This window comes from Chenopodium album, chromosome 9, assembly GCF_948465745.1.
Source record: "Chenopodium album chromosome 9, dcCheAlbu1.1, whole genome shotgun sequence".
Taxonomy (NCBI): domain Eukaryota; kingdom Viridiplantae; phylum Streptophyta; class Magnoliopsida; order Caryophyllales; family Amaranthaceae; genus Chenopodium; species Chenopodium album.
Genome location: NC_137842.1, coordinates 5,079,150 through 5,098,387, shown reverse-complemented (window position 1 = coordinate 5,098,387; position 19,238 = coordinate 5,079,150). Strand labels below are relative to the sequence as shown.

Sequence of the window (19,238 nt, the reverse complement as noted above, 5' to 3'; positions counted from 1 at the left end):
TTTTTTTCCCCATTATTTTGCAAAAGATGGAATAATATACTAATGCTTTACATTACTAGAAATAATAAACCTAAGAAGGTTAGTGAATAAGTAAGAGAAAATGAACAAGTCATGAACATAAATGCGAGTCAAAATAATTTGCAACTTTTAATGCAAAAAACAAGAAAAAGTGACTCAAAATTTTGTGAAAGGTTCAGCGGCGTGCTACTAATTAATATGCTTTTAGCATCTGATTATGTGTTACTGTACTCTATTAATGCTACCGATAAAGCTACATACATAAGTACATAACCATGCATTTTTTTTTTATGATAATAATTTTATAAGAAGTACTTTCATTTTACTATATGCTTTTTATACGGGAAAAAGGGAGCCTTTTTTGAATGATTCTTTCCAGTTTACACCCTCCCAATTTTAGAACAAAAGCTGATCCCATATATTTGGTTCCATATTTATATTCCTCCTAGAGTCCTAGCTAGCTTGAATGAATGACTTGTGTTCGTGTGATTTTCAACGAACTATTCTTTTCACTGCTTTTTTAGATAGGTTCCTTCGGAATAGTAGAAAATGTTATCTTTGTTCGAAATTTTAATGGTTCATTCTGTTCGACTTAGAGCCTGTTCATATTTACTGAACAGAATTGATTGGAACAGAATTGATTGGAGCAGAATTGAACTGAAATCAGCTAAACTGAAATGAATATTTTATGAGAGAAGGAAATTAGGAGCTCAACTGATTGGAGCTGAACTGAACTGAAATTAAGCTAAAGTGAACATGCCCTTATTTTGTTTAAATATATCTTATCTAAACTTTTATACTAGTATATAAATTGCACCTAATCTACAAAGAATAAACTTATTTTGTCTAAATAAAGTTGTTTGTGTTTAAATTGTTTGAAAAATGATAATACATATGAATTTATCTTAATTTTTTTTTAAAGGGCCTAAGTCAACTCGTCATATAATTTAGATAGGTTTTAATCAAGAACAATAAGGAACCTGTATCCGGAATATATCCCTTCATTCATAAACTCAAAATTAAAAAGCCTTGTTAAGTTTTATCTCACATCAAGTCGTCAATATTAACTTTTTAGGGATGATAGGTAATCTAATCCGGACATTAAATTAAATTATCTTATACGAAGTATTTTCTCAAGATATGCATCTCATATTGTCCTTACCTTTTTCATGAAAACTTCATTTCTTATATATGTGGTTTGTAAAAGCCCTTGAATAAAATGTGCTTCATGAAAATTTTGTGCCTTTCCACTTTTTTGACAAAGCATAATATAAGTTCAAATCATGCCTATACTAGTGTTCTTTATGTATGTACCACTCTCATTGGTCAATTTTATTTAATCTCTTATGCATCCTCATCTCTTTCTATATTCTATCTAATAGTATGTGAGTATACTAAGCTAGTAACAACCATCTCTGGCAAGTACAATCCATTTCCATGAGATTTCCCTTCTTCAACTAACCAATTAAGACCACGCCTAGTAATCTAGGCAATATGCTCATATTACGGTTACAATTATCGTAGTCGGATATTAACATTGATTTAACAAAATCATCAATTTAGAACATATAAAAATTAGTTTTAAAACCTTACATTTTTTTTAATTATAGATAATACTTTGATATATTATTTTAAATAATTTCATAATAAGAAAATAAGTAAATTATAAATATAAAAAATCCGAAATAATAAATATCAGACTTAATTTTTATTGTACACTAAGGGTCTGTTCCGATTGACTGAACTCAGCTGAACTGAACTGAACTGAACTGAACTGAACCGAGCTGAACTGAACTGAACTGAACTGAACTGAACCGAGCTGAACCGAGCTGAACTGAACTGAACTTATTAATTAGTGATTTTTAACTACGGATTAGTGATCTTTGATTATTTATTGATATTTATTACTATACATATGTGTATATACAAATGTACATATTAAAATATTTACGAAAAATATACTATATAATTATAATTATAAAATGTATGGAAAATATATTAAAAACTTGAAACCTCTAAACATTTTAAACACATATACTATTTAATTTAAAAATAAAATAGTATTAGGACAAAAGAACACAAAACACTTACATGTATCTAACCCATTTAAACAAATTTTAAATAAAATATTATATATATATATAAAAAAAAAAAAAAAACTAACTGACTATGAAAATTAGTTTAAGTTGTGTAGTACTCTAAGGGCCTGTTCTGTTCCGTTGAAATTCAATTCAGTTCAGTTCAGTTTAGTTTAGTTTAGTTCAGTTCAGCTTAGTTCAGTTCAGTTCAGTTCAGTTCAGCTCAGCTCTTAATTTATGTCTAATGATATTGCTAATGATATAAAGCCAAATTTCATTCTTTTAAGCTCTTATTACAACGACAACAACAACAAAAATAATAATAATAATAATAATAATAATAATAATAATAATAATAATAATATTAAAAAATAATAATAATAATAATAATAACAATAATAATTGAAATAATAATAATAATACTAATAATAATAATCAATAAATAATAATAATAATCATCAATAAATAATAATAATAATAACAATAATAATAATAATAATAATAATACTAATAATAATAATCAATAAATAATAATAATAATTATCAATAATTAATAATAATAATAATAACAATAATAATATTGATACAATTCATTGTTCAAATGGTTCTATTTTTTTGAAACATATTTCTAATGTTAATCTCATTGAGAAAATTAGAGTACTACACAACTTAAACTAATTTTCATAGTCAGTTAGTTTATATATATATATATATATATATATATATATATATATATATATATATATAATATTTTATTTAAAATTTGTTTAAATGGGTTAGATACATGTAAGTGTTTTGTGTTCTTTTGTCCTAATACTATTTTATTTTTAAATTAAATAGTATATGTGTTTAAAATGTTTAGAGGTTTCAAGTTTTTAATATATTTTCCATACATTTTATAATATATTTTCCATACATTTTATAATTATAATTATATAGTATATTTTTCGTAAATATTTTAATATGTACATTTGTATATACACATATGTATAGTAATAAATATCAATAAATAATCAAAGATCACTAATCCGTGGTTAAAAATCACTAATTAATAAGTTCAGTTCAGTTCAGTTCAGTTCAGTTCAGTTCAGTTCAGTTCAGCTCGGTTCAGTTCAGTTCAGTTCAGTTCAGTTCAGTTCAGTTCAGTTCAGTTCAGTTCAGTTCAATTCAGTTCAGCTCGGTTCAGTTCAGTTCAGTTCAGTTCAGCTGAGTTCAGTCAATCGGAACAGGCCCTAATTTTCTCAATGAGATTAACATTAGAAATATGTTTCAAAAAAATAGAACCATTTGAACAATGAATTGTATCAATATTATTATTGTTATTATTATTATTATTAATTATTGATAATTATTATTATTATTTATTGATTATTATTATTATTATTATTATTATTATTATTATTATTATTATTATTATTATTATTATTATTATTGTTATTATTATTATTATTTATTGATGATTATTATTATTATTTATTGATTATTATTATTATTATTATTATTATTGTTATTATTATTATTATTTATTGATGATTATTATTATTATTTATTGATTATTATTATTAGTATTATTATTATTATTTCAATTATTATTATTATTATTATTATTATTATTATTATTATTATTATTATTATTTATTGATTATTATTATTAGTATTATTATTATTATTTCAATTATTATTGTTATTATTATTATTATTGTTAATATTATTATTATTATTATTATTATTATTGTTGTTGTTGTTGTTGTTGTTGTTGTTGTTGTTGTTGTTGTTGTTGTTGTTGTTGTTGTTGTTGTTGTTGTTGTTGTTGTTGTTGTTGTTGTTGTTGTTGTTGTTGTTGTTGTTGTTGTTGTTGTTGTTGTTGTTGTTGTTGTTGTTGTTGTTGTTGTTGTTGTTGTTGTTGTTGTTGTTGTTGTTGTTGTTGTTGTTGTTGTTGTTGTTGTTGTTGTTGTTGTTGTTGTTGTTGTTGTTGTTGTTGTTGTTGTTGTTGTTGTTGTTGTTGTTGTTGTTGTTGTTGTTGTTGTTGTTGTTGTTGTTGTTGTTGTTGTTGTTGTTGTTGTTGTTGTTGTTGTTGTCGTTGTAATAAGAGCTTAAAAGAATGAAATTTGGATTTATATCATTAGCAATATCATTAGACATAAATTAAGAGCTGAGCTGAACTGAACTGAACTGAACTGAATTGAACTGAACTGAACTGAACTGAACTGAACTGAGCTGAACTGAACTGAACTGAGCTGAACTGAACTGAACTGAACTGAACTGAACTGAACTGAATTTCAACGGAACAGAACAGACCCTTAATTTATGTCTAATGATATTGCTAATGATATAAAGCCAAATTTCATTCTTTTAAGCTCTTATTACAACGACAACAACAACAAAAACAATATTATTATTATTATTATTATTATTATTATTATTATTAACAATAATAATAATAATAATAATAATAATAATAATAATAATAATAATAATAATAATAACAATAATAATTGAAATAATAATACTAATAATAATAATCAATAAATAATAATAATAATCATCAATAAATAATAATAATAATAAATAGTATATGTGTTTAAAATGTTTAGAGGTTTCAAGTTTTTAATATATTTTCCATACATTTTATAATTATAATTATATAGTATATTTTTCATAAATATTTTAATATGTACATTTGTATATACACATATGTATAGTAATAAATAATCAATAAATAATCAATAAATAATCAAAGATCACTAATCCGTAGTTAAAAATCACTAATTAATAAGTTTTGTTCAGTTCAGTTCAGTTCAGCTCAGTTCAGTTCAGTTCAGTTCAGCTGAGTTCAGTCAATCGGAACAAACCCTAAAACGTGTATACGAAAATATTATCACTCATACTCATACGATGTAAAGTTACCATCGCATGCATATATAATAAATACAAATTGGCACTTAAAGAAGATACAAGTACAATGTTTACAAGAAAACACAAGACTTGAAACAAATGATCTTGTGACGTTGAGAGTAGGTTAGCCCAAGTAAGAATGTTTTTGTTGTTTACTGAAATGGGCATATAATTATATTGTTGAAAAATCTTGATTTTTTATACGCTAGCTACCAATTGTTGGGGGGACCTCACCTACTTGCTTAATATAAAAAAAGTAGTCTCAATTTAGCTATTTTTGAAAGGAATAAAACCTTTCATTTATTTTAAAGACATTGTATTGGATGATGTAACTTTCATTGTGAATTTGTGAGCCCTTATTGTCCAAATAAAGTTTGGGACAGTTTTCAAATGGCTACAATAAAATTGTGGCCATTGTAACTGAGTAAATCTCAACCCTCCAATTAACAAAATTCATCACATTCATCCATTTAGTTGAATTTAAAATACACTTATTAAAAAAAATAAAAATAAAAATCAAATAAAATAACAAAATTTCATCTTTTTTAATAATGGAAAATTTAGTTGAAGGATTAAACTTTTACAGAGGAATGATCTATCTTAATTGATATTTTCATGGATTTATTACCTTTAACGTCAAATGATTGGTTTCTTGAAAACTAGAGACAAATCTCACAATTTTTATATCTTTATCTTCATTTTTTTTTTCCCTCCCTTTTTTCTTACGGAGTATTTTCTATTATGGAGGCTGATTCAATTTTTTTTATATATATATTTGATGCAAAGTTATTGTTAATAAACCAAAAGCAAATGTTGGTTTTTAATGGAGATTGGAGAATCGTCAATGGCAAGGGGCAAAGTTTCAGTTTTCTGGTTTTAGAAACTGAAAACAGTTTTTTTTTTTTTTTTTTTTTTTTTTTCATTTCTTGGTCAAATTTGAAGTCAACTGAATGAATGGGCAAGATTGATTATTTAAAATATAGGGTCAAGATTAAAACTAATTACAATAGCCACAATTTTATTGTAGCCATTGAATAGTCTTCCTAAAGTTTGTCACAATTTGGGATAAGTTTTTAAGGGAGGCTACTAATATGTCCTCTACGTAATGATTATTTCCTTCCTTTTTGTACCTTATAATTACTTACAAGTGACTCCTAATAAAGGATTTTTTTTTTTAAAAAAATAAAATAAAAAATAAAATTGTAAGATGGTGTATGAGTGCTCGCTATTTAAAGATACTACAAGTATAATATAACTTAATCTAACATAGTAATTGATAAATTTGAATTAATCTAACAAGACAATACGATAATATAACTTATACAAGCTAGATATATAGTCTAAGCAAACCAATACCGAAGTACAATATAAGTATTGTAATGCAGAGTAGTTAACATTCTTGTACTTCATTTTTATTTCTTATAGAGTATGACTGTTTACGATTCTTTTATCGGTTTATCCCTACCATTATTCTAATATTTCTCTATATAAACTACTCCATAATTTGGTCCTTATACACTTTCACATCCATACCATATTAAATTATTAACACCTACTATGGATAATAACAATTAAAAGTCGTAAAAGCCAACAATTATTAAAATAGAATGGCCAGAAACCGTATGTTGTAAACACTTTAATAGAAAATTATTTTTAAAATTGTAATTTCATTATTCTTCTTTAACAAAACATGGCAACAGAAATGGTATTTTTTTTTTTGGACAAACAGAAATGGTATGTTATTGCATTACACACTGTACTTTCTTTGGAAAACTATCGTTATCATAAATTTGTAACACCACCATGTTTAGAAAGTGCATATACTCAAAAGGGGTTCTTGAAGATATGCGAGCAAGCCCTTGAATCATACTATACGTCCATATCTTGCCGCTTCGCGGCTGGGGCAGCTCCTAACCTTTATACAAAAACACGACACGGTCCGACACGAAAAAAAAAACCTTGCCAACCTACCGACACTAAGACATGTCTAGTAAGAGTACGAGCTTATGAGTTTTGATCTCATTGGCGCAAACAATACCACTAAACCAAAGCAGAAAATGCTGACTAAAACAAAATTGTCAACTCAAGACCAAATATTGTACAAGGCCCAAAACACGTCTATGAATACAACATTATGCGGCCCACGGTTTACAAGGCGCACAAAATGCACAATAGGATTCATATTGAACTTTCAGGTTTCTAATCGTAAGACGTAAATATAGTGGGAAAAGAGGTACGGTAAGATTTCAAAACGTGTAGAAAATAGAGTATAGTAAGGGCCTGTTCTGATTGACTGAACTGAGCCGAGCTGAACTAAGGGCCTGTTCTGATTGACTGAACTGAGCCGAGCTGAACTGAATTGAATTGAATTGAATCTGAACTTATTGGAGCTGAACAGAACTAAATTGAACTAAATTAAACTCAATATTTTATGAGAGAAGGAAATTAAGAACTGAATTGAAAATTATTTAAAGAGTTCAAACCCTAACAATGGATATATTGATTTTTTTTAAAAAAAAGTATGAAAAAACACAAAGTGAGTATTTTATCTAGTTTAATAACATAGAAGTATGTTAGTAGGTAATAGAGATAAGATTATACAAGATTAAGTAAAAGATTTGCAACTAAGAAGATTTGAATTTGCTTTATTAGTGGTTGGTTGATGATGACTTTTCAATTATACTCCGTATTAATATATGATGACCTTTGTCTGATGATACAGATTCAGGGAGCAACCAACTGCAATTTGACATCATATGTTCCATTTTGTACTCTAATCTTAAACCATCCTACATCTTTCGATTTTGACACATGATTAAAATGTCATTAGTTTAATACTTCCGCTGTCCCTAAACCAACGACTAATCTAATCATCATATCATATCATATCATATCATATAACTAATATATAAAGCTAAACTTTTAGTCAGGCGACGAGACAGCGACACTTGGCGTTCTAACTTTTCGCCAAGTGTTGTGCCACGTAGGATAGAATTATATAGAATTCAATTTGTAGGATAAAAAAGGTAGTTTAGAAATTTATTTTCAATCAAATTTGGATAGAAAATATAAAGCTAAACTTTTAGCCAGACGACGAGATAGCGACACTTAGCGTTCCAACTTTTCCCCAAGTGTCGTGCCACGTAGGATAGAATTATATAGAATTCTAAAAGAAAATAATAATCTTTTATTTGGTTGGCTACAATTAAGCCTGTGCAATGCATGATTTATTTGAACTTTTTAAATAACTTTTTTAACATTATATTTATGTGCTAAAATTTGTTATATATTTAGATAAAATTTCTGATACCAAATGATAATATTCAATTAATTTAAACCGGAAAATCTCATTCGTCAATTTTGCTTACGTGTCATTTAAAATATTTAAATCTAAAAGAAATTAATAATCTCGCATTTAATTGGCTATCACTAAAATTTATTATCCTACATGGCGCGCTGAAAAAATTAAATCCTACGTGGCTCTCTAAAAACTCGGGAAAAAACTCCCCTTTATATATATACTAGTTTTGTGCCCCGTGCGATGCCCGGGTTGTTTATAGACTTTTAAGATAAAACTATTTTATAATTCAATTTGATTGAAAATAGAATTCTAAATTAATTTTTTTTGCTACAAAGTCTATCTATATTATCCAACGTGCTACGACACTAGGCGAAAAGTTAAAACGCTAAATGATAATGTTGTCTTGTGGCCTAATTATAAGTTTATTATTTGGTATTTTATCGAAAATAAAACTCTAAACAACAAACTTATTCTAAAATTCTATCCTAATTTGATTGAAAATGGAATTTTTAACTAATGTTTTTATCTTATAAAATCCATCTAAATCTATCAATAATTTGTAGGATAAAAAAGATAGTTTAGAATTTTTTTTTTCAATCAAATTTGGATAGAATTTTAGGATAAAATTGTTAATTTAGAGTTTTATTTTTGATAAAGTACCAATATTTCATATGTATAAATTGAATTATAATTTTATTAAAAAAAATAGATTATTACTGTCATAAATTATCATATAAATTTATTTTTTGTATCATAATATTTTTTTGGAGCGAAGAAATTAGTTCAAAATGTACCACATCCATGATTTATAATATATTCTAATCAATTAAAATAATATACTTCACAATCTAATATAATTTTATTACTGTGTGTAGACCTGTCAATCAGGTCGGGTCACGAGTCATTTCAGACAAGGTAAAAAAAAAAATCACCAATATTATTATTATTATTTGTCATTACATGTCTACAAGTTTAAATCGTCACAAAAACACGTCAATTCCTAACTAATTTTGTATCAATGATATGTTTTAAAATTTGACATATACATTAAAATATATCTTTAAATTTAATAAACAATCCGGGCATCGCACGGGCACAAAACTAGTATATATATATATATAAAAGGGAGTTTTTCCCGAGTTTTTAGAGAGCCACGTAAGATCTAATTTTCTCAGCGCGCCATGTAGGATTATAAATCTTAGTAGTAGCAAATTAAATAAGAGATTATTAATTTCTTTTAGAATTAAATGAGATTTTTAAGTTTAAATTAATTAAATATTATATATTATCTTTTAATATTAGGAATTTTATCTAAATATATAACAAATTTTAGGCTCATAAATAAAAAAAAAATATTTTAAAAAAATCAAACAAACCGTGTATCGCACGGGCTTCATCTAGTAAAAGTATATTGAAAAGGTAAATTTACATGGAATTTGCAAAAAAGTAGAGAGAGAGAGAGGGAGAGTAATAAAAATAAGGGAAATTATCATTGGTACACCTCAAGTTCCGACTTTTATCAATGGTACCATTACTATATTTTTAATTATCAACGGTACATCCATGGTTTGGGCTTCTTAACTACCGTGATTAATATGTTAAAAAAAAGTTAATAACGTTCTAATGTTATAAGTTAAGGTTAATAAAAAATGACAAAGACTACAATACCCTTCTTTAAAAGCCCTTTTTTCCTCCTTCTGCCATAATTAAACCCCCCTTCCAATTATGATGATTAGACTTCCTTCTTCTGCATTCATTTATCACGTACTCTGTTTCATTCATACATATCTTGCGCTTGAATTGAAGAACACGAAAGCTAGGGTTTTCATCCAGAGAAAATTCCAGTATTGCGAGTGCAAATAAGGGAAATCGACTTTAATTAGAAGGTATTTATCACTACCATTCTTGATATTTTATCTCAAAAAATCTATATTATGATCTGTTTTTAGCATATTTATTGAATTATTGTTGTATATTGTTGCGAAATTTTGTGAATTTCTTGAATATGTGAATTATGTTTAAGTGATTAAATTATTGTTTGCATATTTTCAATGTCTAGTGTAGTTATGAGCGTGAATTATGCACTTTGGTTTAATTACATGGTATAATTATGCACTTTGGTTTAATTTTGCCCTGTTTTAGCTTTAATATATACTCAATATTTGCTTATAATATTATAGGAGACAAAGTCAAAGAGAAGTGAGGTTGAAGAAGAACCATATTTACAGGAGGCAAAGTTCGTGTTTTGGTGGGAAATTAAAAGGTCCGAGGGAAAAGTTGGGGGGAAAAGTAAAAAAAAAAAAAAAAAGAGAGGGTATTTTAGACTTTTCATTTATTTAATGACTTAAGAAGGTATCATTAGAACGTTATTAACTTTTTTTTAACATATTAATCACGGTAGTTAAGAAGCCCAAACCATGAATGTACCGTTGATAATTAAAAACAATGTAATGGTACCATTGATAAAAGTCGGAACTTGAGGTGTATCAATGATAATTTCCCTAAAAATAAATATAAAAAACAAAATTTACATAGGGAAGCTAATTTTGCTTAAATATTATTGTAAATTGACGGGATTTTAATGTGAACGGGATGAACATTTTGTGACTAAAATTTAGCCAAAAGGGTTGTTCTTTTAGACAGAGGAAGTATCAGTAGCATGTGATAATGTAAAATCTATGTCATGGTCTCATATTTAAGGGTGCATTTTGAGCTATTTGATTCAGACTTTTCTAAAAAAAAAAAAAATTGGCTCTCAATCTTCATATAAAGTCCAGCGCAGGTTAATCGTACTAGTTATTTGAATTCCTTGGAATCCATGTCTAGTTTAAATCCAACTTAACATCTACACAATTTCGCTACTCGTATATGCAAAAACTTCACGAAAAACATCTTTGCACCATGGCTTTGACTATATGCTCTCTTCACCTTATTTTACAAACTAACTAGTTGTGTTTCTTAAATTTAAATAAAATTACAAGAAAGATTCAGATTAAACAAAACCAGACATGACGTTATATCTAATTTACCATATAAAAAATTAGTTGGACCAGAACAGGCCTTAATTAAATAGTCAAACATATTGAGAAGTTATTTTGGAGTCACCCTGTATGTGCATTATACACACAAATTAGGATGGGAATGAAATACAACAACAGCACTATATAACATACAATAAACTAGTTAATCCATCACAGCCAGCAAATTATGCTGAAAAGAAACACAGAAATCGACATCACGATGAGAATAAGTAAAACAAGACCTTGTACATTCACCACTTCCTACTTTAGTACAACTGCCAGTTAAAAAATGCAAGAAGTTATAGAATAAAACCAGTACCTGCAATTGAACCTCGACATGTCCTAGGCATGGCATCTATTCTTTACCATTCATACGAGAGATCACTATATCATATTCATGAATTCTTTCTTCCAGAGTTCCTCTCACTGGTCTGGCAATCAGCACTGGATGAAACATTGTACACATTTTTTAGTGCATTAGAGAACATATGTGAAGAATCATTCACATCATTGCCATGCGTAGCACGAGAACTATCCTGAGATTTCATCTTCTGGAATAGGTATTGCTTTTCTGCCTCTGCTTCGCTCAGCTTAAGTTTGAGGTATCTAGTGCGATAGTCTTCTTCTGATTTCTCTGATTTGGCAAGAGCAATTTTCTGGAGCATCTCAGCTTCTCGTCTAGTCTCATCAGCCTTAAGCTGGAACATGTCAGCTTCTGCCTGTTTAAGTTTCACAATGCTTTCGAGCTCATCTATCTGTTGCTTCCTTCTCTGCCTTTCAAGCTTCAGCTCTGCTGCTTCCCTAGCTTTGTCTTCAAGCTCACGGTCACAAGTTTCAAGATTAAGGCGGGCTTTCTTCAACATCCTTAGCTTTTCTTCAGCCACCATCTCCATTTTCCTTATAGCTTCCTGTACAACTTCTGCAATTTGTTTGCAGGCTTCCTGTGGTGCTAACAGTCTTCCACCTTCCCCTATTCCTGCATTTCTCGACGGATCCGCATCGAGCTCTTCAAACAAGGGAAGATCATTTAATAGTATGTTTTATGGTTTTTATTATAAGATTCAACATCTTTATTAATTATGAATACAAAGCGACTAGAACAGGGCATCAGCAAAAGTTGATATAAAGGACAATACCCTTCTTCTTTGGACAAACTATAGCATTCTTTCAGCTATGATGTATAGAGACATTAAACTTAATACGAAGTACTTTGTAAATATTGGAATATTGTAATAGCATGGTGCAAAAAATTGTGAAACAACAAGAAAAAATGGAGAGAGGTTTTAAAACACATCATTACCATTCTCTTTTGAAGCAAAATCAACTAATAAACCTTTTTTTTTTTTTCCCATTTTTCTTCAGTCCTTTTTATAACACATTCAATAGTATATTGTAGATTCAATACTCATAGTCAAGCATATCCAAGTTTCATATGGATAAAATCTAATGAGAATTAGATAAAGCAGGTACCTTGGAAGAACATCAGGATCGCCCTGCAAGCTGCAGACTCAGGTAGTCCACTCTTCATTTTTTCTACAAGTTCCTCACACTTCCAGAATAGTTTCCTACCTTTAACATCTTCACTTCCACGGAAAATGCGTTCAACTATGTCAAGTTCCGTCATAAGAGCTGTCCTGCTCCAAGAGGGGGCACAATGCTGGAACACATCTTTAACCCAACCTAAAAGTTCAGAAGTCCTATTGCAAGCCCTACACCTAAACAACATCTCAGCTTGTCCAGTCCCAACCCTAGCAGATGTACCCATACAGATTAATCCATCACGTATTGCACAATCTGTATGGGTCCAGTGTGAACATAAGTCACAACCAATCCATCGGCATGTATTCACTTCAAAGTCAAACTTAGTACATATTACACACATACAAACATTACAGAAACCACTCTTATTTGTGCACACATCACAGGTACAGTCATCCACAGGAAGCTGGTTTTGGCACGCAATATTTCGACATCTCTTATAGCCAAATATTTCAATGAGAGAAGTTTGAGAAAGACAGACATTAGGATGCAAGAAAGCCTGGATTCCCATCTTCATGGCAACAAGAACTTCAAGTTGCACACGGTGGGCTCTTCGCAACATCTTAGGAGTTAAGTCCGACCTACTTTGAACAAGCTTCTGCAAGCCTAAAAATTCCTCCCGCTGTTGTGAGCCACCATTTCCTTCAAGAACAACACGCAGGCCATTCTTCAGCTCTTCAAGGTATTCATCCGGAAGAACCTGCATTTTCTCAGAGATGACATCGACCCTTTCTTCAGATATGGTACGGAGAGTAATCTTATCTCCCGTAAAGATCCCCCTCCGAACCACTGATTGCTCAAAACAATCATTATCATTCCTCTCATTCTCCCGCTTTGTCATCACGAATCCATTTGCAGTTGGTGATCTATCTCGTGAATAATCATTACCATTCCTCTCATTCTCGCGCTTCTTCCCCACAATTCCATTAGCAGTAGGTGATGTATCACGTGAACCAGCTTGCTCAGAACAATCATTATCATTCCTCCCATTCTCCCGCTTCTTCCTCACAATTCCATTAGCAGTAGGTGACGTATCACGTGAACCAGCTTGCTCAGAACAATCATTATCATTCCTCCCATTCTCCCGCTTCTTCATCACGAATCCATCTGCAGTAGGAGATGTATATCGTGAATAATCATTACCATTCCTCTCATTATCCCGCTTCTTCGCCACAATTCCATTAGCAGTAGATGACGTAGCACGTGAACCGGCTTGCTCAAAACAATCGTTACCATTCCTCCCATTCTCCCGCTTCTTCATCACAAATCCATCCGCAGTAGGTGATGTATCTCGTGAATAATCATTACCATAACTCTCATTCTCCCGATTATTCGCCACAATTCCATCAGCAGTAGGTGACGTATCACGTGAACTGGCACTCTCAGTAGGCGACTCCTGTCCCTGATTCTGTACCAACATGACGACGACGACAACAACAACTGATACTACGACTACTCAGAGACGATTGCCTTCAAATCGTGCTCATCCGATGCTCAATCAACGTTTTCAAACAGAACACCTCCAAAACAAGAAGTAATCAACCAGCTCCTGATTTCAATTGAAAAAACCTATCACATTTATACTCCCAACTCAAACATCTAAATTATACTCTTAAATTGTAATTCATCAACAAACACATAAGCATACTAATTTTGCTAATTATAAACTCAAATTCCCAGCTGAACAAAATCAAATTACTCCCAATCGCAACCATTAAAGCAATACAAATTAATAAAACATCAATAAAATCAAACTAATCGAAAGATTCCTAATTAAGGATAAAAAATCAAGATTTAGGTCAAACGTTTTTCTCATTAATTTCAACGATTCAGAGATTAGTTCAAGCGAAATCAGAACAATAACAGTTCAATCAAACAGAAATGTAAACTAAAACAAATTCCAGATCAAAATCTGAACACAAAAAAAAAAAAAAAAAAACAGCAAAAAAAGTGTAATAATTCGTCGGAAAATTGAGAAATTGAACAAAAATTGAGCAAAATCAGAGCAGAGAGAAAGATAGAGAAGTACCAGGAGAGAGAAAAACCTTAAAAAAAGGGGGGGTTGAGCCGGAAAAATTGAGAGGATGAATTTGGGAGAAAAATGTTTGGGGAGCTAACTAAGCATTGACGAAGATGAAAAGTCTAATGAGTGAGCAAAATATGTTAGAAAGTATCCGTTGCCGGTTGCTAACAAAGTAAAACCGTGTTGAAAATTCAAGACTCTCTCTCTTTCTCTTTACCGCTTTCACCGGTTGCCTGGTTTCTCGTTCTTAAAGAAACCATTAATTTCATAAATGCAAAATGCCCTCTTTCTTCTTAAACAAGAGCTCCTTTTATACAATAATGATGATTTGATGATTTTTACTATTTTTTTTTTATAGATTTTTTTTTTTTTTTTTTTTTTTTTTTTTTTTTTTTTTTTTTTTTTTTTTGTAAATAACCACTTTAAAATGTACCATGTGTTGAACTAACAGTTCATTTTTTTTAAATTAAAATATACCACCTCTGTTTTGTAAAACCACTAGATTTTACCACCCTTACCATTAAAATGACCATTTTTTTCGAGTTAGGATTTTAATATAAAAAATTAAAAACATATCCCTGCCACCTCAGGTAGCCGGCAGCCCTGCTGACAGGGTAAAGTCGTATTTCCTAATAAAAAATAATTACCTAAATCACTAACTAAGGTATATAGGGAAGTAGGGTCGATCTCCACAGGGAAACAAGTCTTTTTACTCCTAATTAAATATTATAATCTAAATTATTTAAGTAACCAATATTTATAATTAAGTAAAAGACTAAAATACTAAGGTTGAGAATGGGAAGAAAACAATATATGAAAGGATCTAGGGCATAGGTTCACCAATAAATAATACTTCAGGGTAAAACATAGTAATCAATCATTGATATTGCATAAATAACATGATTAACAGGCTCTCGCAATTTATTAATCAACATAGATCTAACAGGCTCTCGCAATTTACTAGATCTAAGTTCTTATTGAAAATAGCCTTTAATATCAAATTAACATCTGCTCAATTCATCAATTTAATATTGTTATACTTTTACAAGCTGCAATTGTAAAACATTAAAACAATCCAATAAGAAATCATCATGCAATACCAATAATCAATAATAGTCAATCATCAATGCATCAATTAACCAAATTGTAAAGGGTTCTCGCTATGTATTACAATCACACAATTAATTTACCGGTATTAAATCTCATCTCTCGAATCTTGACTTAACCATTTATAAATTAACTTGCCTATTGAAACTAGACCTAAACATTAATTCTCATCTCTCGATTCTTGAATCAATATTGTCAAACTCATGCATAAAAGATAGGCCTAATCTAGTCACAGAGCATTAAATCAATCAATAGGAAATTAATCTAGCATTGATAATTAACAACAATAAATTACCCCTTCATATTATTTATTAGATCCCCATAAACCCTAGAAATTAAACTACTCACACATATTAAAAACTAAACTAATCAAGGTAATAAAATAAATCATGATGAAAGGAATAAAATAAATAACTAAGATTAAGGGAAGAGAAATCGTTACCAAAATAAATCTGGAATTAATGAAAGAATTAAGAACAAAGGTTTAGAGAGAGTTTAAGAGAGAGAAGACTAAGTAGAGAGAGAAAGTCTAAGAAAAGAGATAAGTCAAATTCATTCCTAAAACGTACTTAAAACAAAACTAAAACAACTTCCTAATTAGAAACAAATTGCTCGACAAAAGAGCTTTTCCAGAAACACGCGCCCGATCGGGCTAGAGGCCGCCCGATCGGGCGCGCCTTTTTTCTCGCACTGCTCTTCTCACAGCCGCGCCCGATCGAGCTAGCAGCTCACCCGATCGGGCGCGCCTTTGGCCACGCACCAGCACACATCTTGCGCGCCTTTCCCGATCGAGCTAAGCTGCCCGATCGAGCCCTTGCTTCACCTCGAGGCTCGGAGCTTCGATTGGGCTTATTTCTTCGGCCTAATCCGGATATCCACTTAGGGTCTTGATCACTCGGTCCATATACCTCGGTATCCCGATTATCGAGCCCTTAATCACCGGCTCTCACCGGTCTTGAGCTCCAAAAGTGGTCGTGTTTCTCCAATGCTCGTGATTGCTCCAAAATATCTCGGGGAAAATACTCCAAAAGCATAAATCCCTGCAAAAGTCAACCAAATCAACGAAAACACTGGAAAACACCAATTAGTAATAAAAGTGGCTCTAAAGAGCCAAAAACACTACTAATTATGACCGAGGGACGGGGGTAAAATACCATATAAAATGGACACATCAAACTCCCCCAAGCCAAACCTTTGCTTGTCCCTAAGCAAAGACCTCATCAATGAATCAATAAATATGCTTCACCCCAAAAGTACAAATCAAGCACAAACGATCCAGGATAAATCAAATAAACATGCTTCAAAATCAACCAATCAAGTCCATCCAATTACCTTTCTTCCCTAACAATTGTCAAAAAGAGCAAACCACAAGAGCATATAGAATTCAAGACTAGTGCTCACACACTCAACTCTCATTTATGTGGCGAGTAAAAGATGTACTCGATCGCTCTCCAACCACCCCTTTAATGTGAACAATGCCCTCCCAACTCACACTCTCGTGTGTAAAAAAAAACATTGAACGCTCATCCTACTAGTCGACTCGAAATATGCCAAGTCATAACTTGCATTGAAAAACAACACTTTCACATTTACATAACTTCTATGCACAAGGTCGGAAGGTCTTTTAAGCTTGTAATGTAAGGCTAGGGTAAAGGTAGGATAAATTTGGGATTATGTGAGAGAAAAGCTATGCATTAAGGGAGCCAAATCCTAATAAACCCATGATAAAAAATAATGATCATACACATCTCCAACATAACCAACTCCAAACAACAATCCACCAAATATACTCCAAACAAAATAAACAATCCCAACACTCACAACAATCACTCATAAAAATATAATAATGTAGGACTTTGAGTGAAAAACAAACTTTGAACTCATTCTTTTTTCTTTTTTTTTTCAAACTTGAATTTTTTCCTCTTTTTTTTTTTTTTTAGAACAACCTTCAAATAGAACATTTGAGCATTAATTTTTTTTTCTTTTGCTCTTTGTTTCTTTTTATTTCATATTGGAATTTTCAACTTTGAAACACAACATCAATATTTTCCAATCAAAAATCAAAGAACAATAACTCTTCTTTTATTCCCACATTGTGCAAATAATATGCACACCACAACTCCATCACCTCACCAACTAATAGCTCCCCCAAGCCAAGCTTGGGACTAGTAACCAATGGGGCTCATATAGGCTTGTAATGTGGCTAAATAAACAATAAAAGGGCACAAGCAACAACATGGGTAACAAGAAGGGAACAAATGTATCTAAATACTCTGAAGGCTACCTAAAAGAATGAACGCCTTCGTCCTCCTCATGTGCATAATAATAAGTCATGAAACACTACTCATAGTTGCAAATCAATACTCAAATTCATTGACATACCAGGAATTATGGAACTATCACACATTTCCTAACCAAATCAACTAGTCAAGCACTATATTCACAAGTAGTTGGACAAAATTGACGCATGTTAAGGTTTCAAGGCAATCAAACATCAAATCATGATCAACTAATCCACAATGCTCATCATCAAATACCAAGAATCAAAACAAATTTTCTCAAGTATGGGGCACAGGGAAGCATAATTTATAATTCATTGAACATATTTTTGAATTTTTTTTATTTTTCAATTTTATTTGTATTTTTCATATATAAGAAAGCAATAAAAACTACACTAGGAAAGCAAATAAAAACTATACTAGAAAGCAAATAAAGAGAGAAAAGGAAGAGAATTACCAAGTGAAAGAACACCCCCCAAGCCAAATCAAGCAATGCCCTCATTGACTTGGGAGAGTAGCCTACTCCTCATCCTCATCCATCCTAGAATAGCCCCCGCCGTGGCTAGAACCGGCTCCTCCATGGCTAGAGCCACCACCTCCATACCCCGAACCACCCGCATAGTAGTTAGGGTCTACATTCCCACCCATACCCCAATAAGGAGCATCACCCCCATATCCGTGGACCGAAGAGTAGTCCACGTAAGTACCATATGCACCGGGGTGAGAATACCCTCCTTGGGGGTATTGGAACCAATCGGGAGTAAGTGAATCGGGAGGAATAGCCCCCCGACGGGCGTAATCATCATACATGGGGTAAAGGCCCCTCCCTAGGTTCCTCTCTATAAGACCAATCCGCCCATCTAAGGTGCTTAACCTAGAGTCTAGGTTTTGCATCATGCCCTCAACTCGCCCTTGCCCCGTCTCAATGCGGTCTAATTGGCTCCTAAAAGCCGAAAAGTCATATGGGGAATTGGGGTC

The 19,238-nt window shown here is 31.0% G+C and overlaps 1 protein-coding gene across 3 annotated transcripts; it reads right to left on the bottom strand.

The window, feature by feature from the left end:
* Positions 1-11,439: 11,439 nt before the first annotated feature.
* On the bottom strand, positions 11,440-15,114 carry LOC145558302 (OBERON-like protein). 3 transcript variants are annotated; one of them, XR_014092432.1, is made up of 4 exons: positions 14,881-15,114; positions 12,783-14,400; positions 11,632-12,318; positions 11,440-11,502 (listed from the first exon to the last, which is right to left on the bottom strand). XR_014092432.1 is itself a non-coding variant. In XM_081619499.1 (3 exons), exons 2-3 carry the CDS (start codon positions 14,269-14,271, stop codon positions 11,708-11,710), a joined length of 2,100 nt encoding a protein of 699 aa, XP_081475625.1. In that variant the 5' UTR covers positions 14,272-14,400; positions 14,881-15,114; the 3' UTR covers positions 11,440-11,707. The 3 variants fall into 3 exon arrangements, 2 of the variants coding, with proteins under 2 accessions (XP_081475625.1, XP_081475626.1); XM_081619499.1 differs by having other exon boundaries at positions 11,440-12,318; XM_081619500.1 differs by having other exon boundaries at positions 11,440-12,318; positions 14,897-15,114.
* Positions 15,115-19,238: the final 4,124 nt, after the last annotated feature.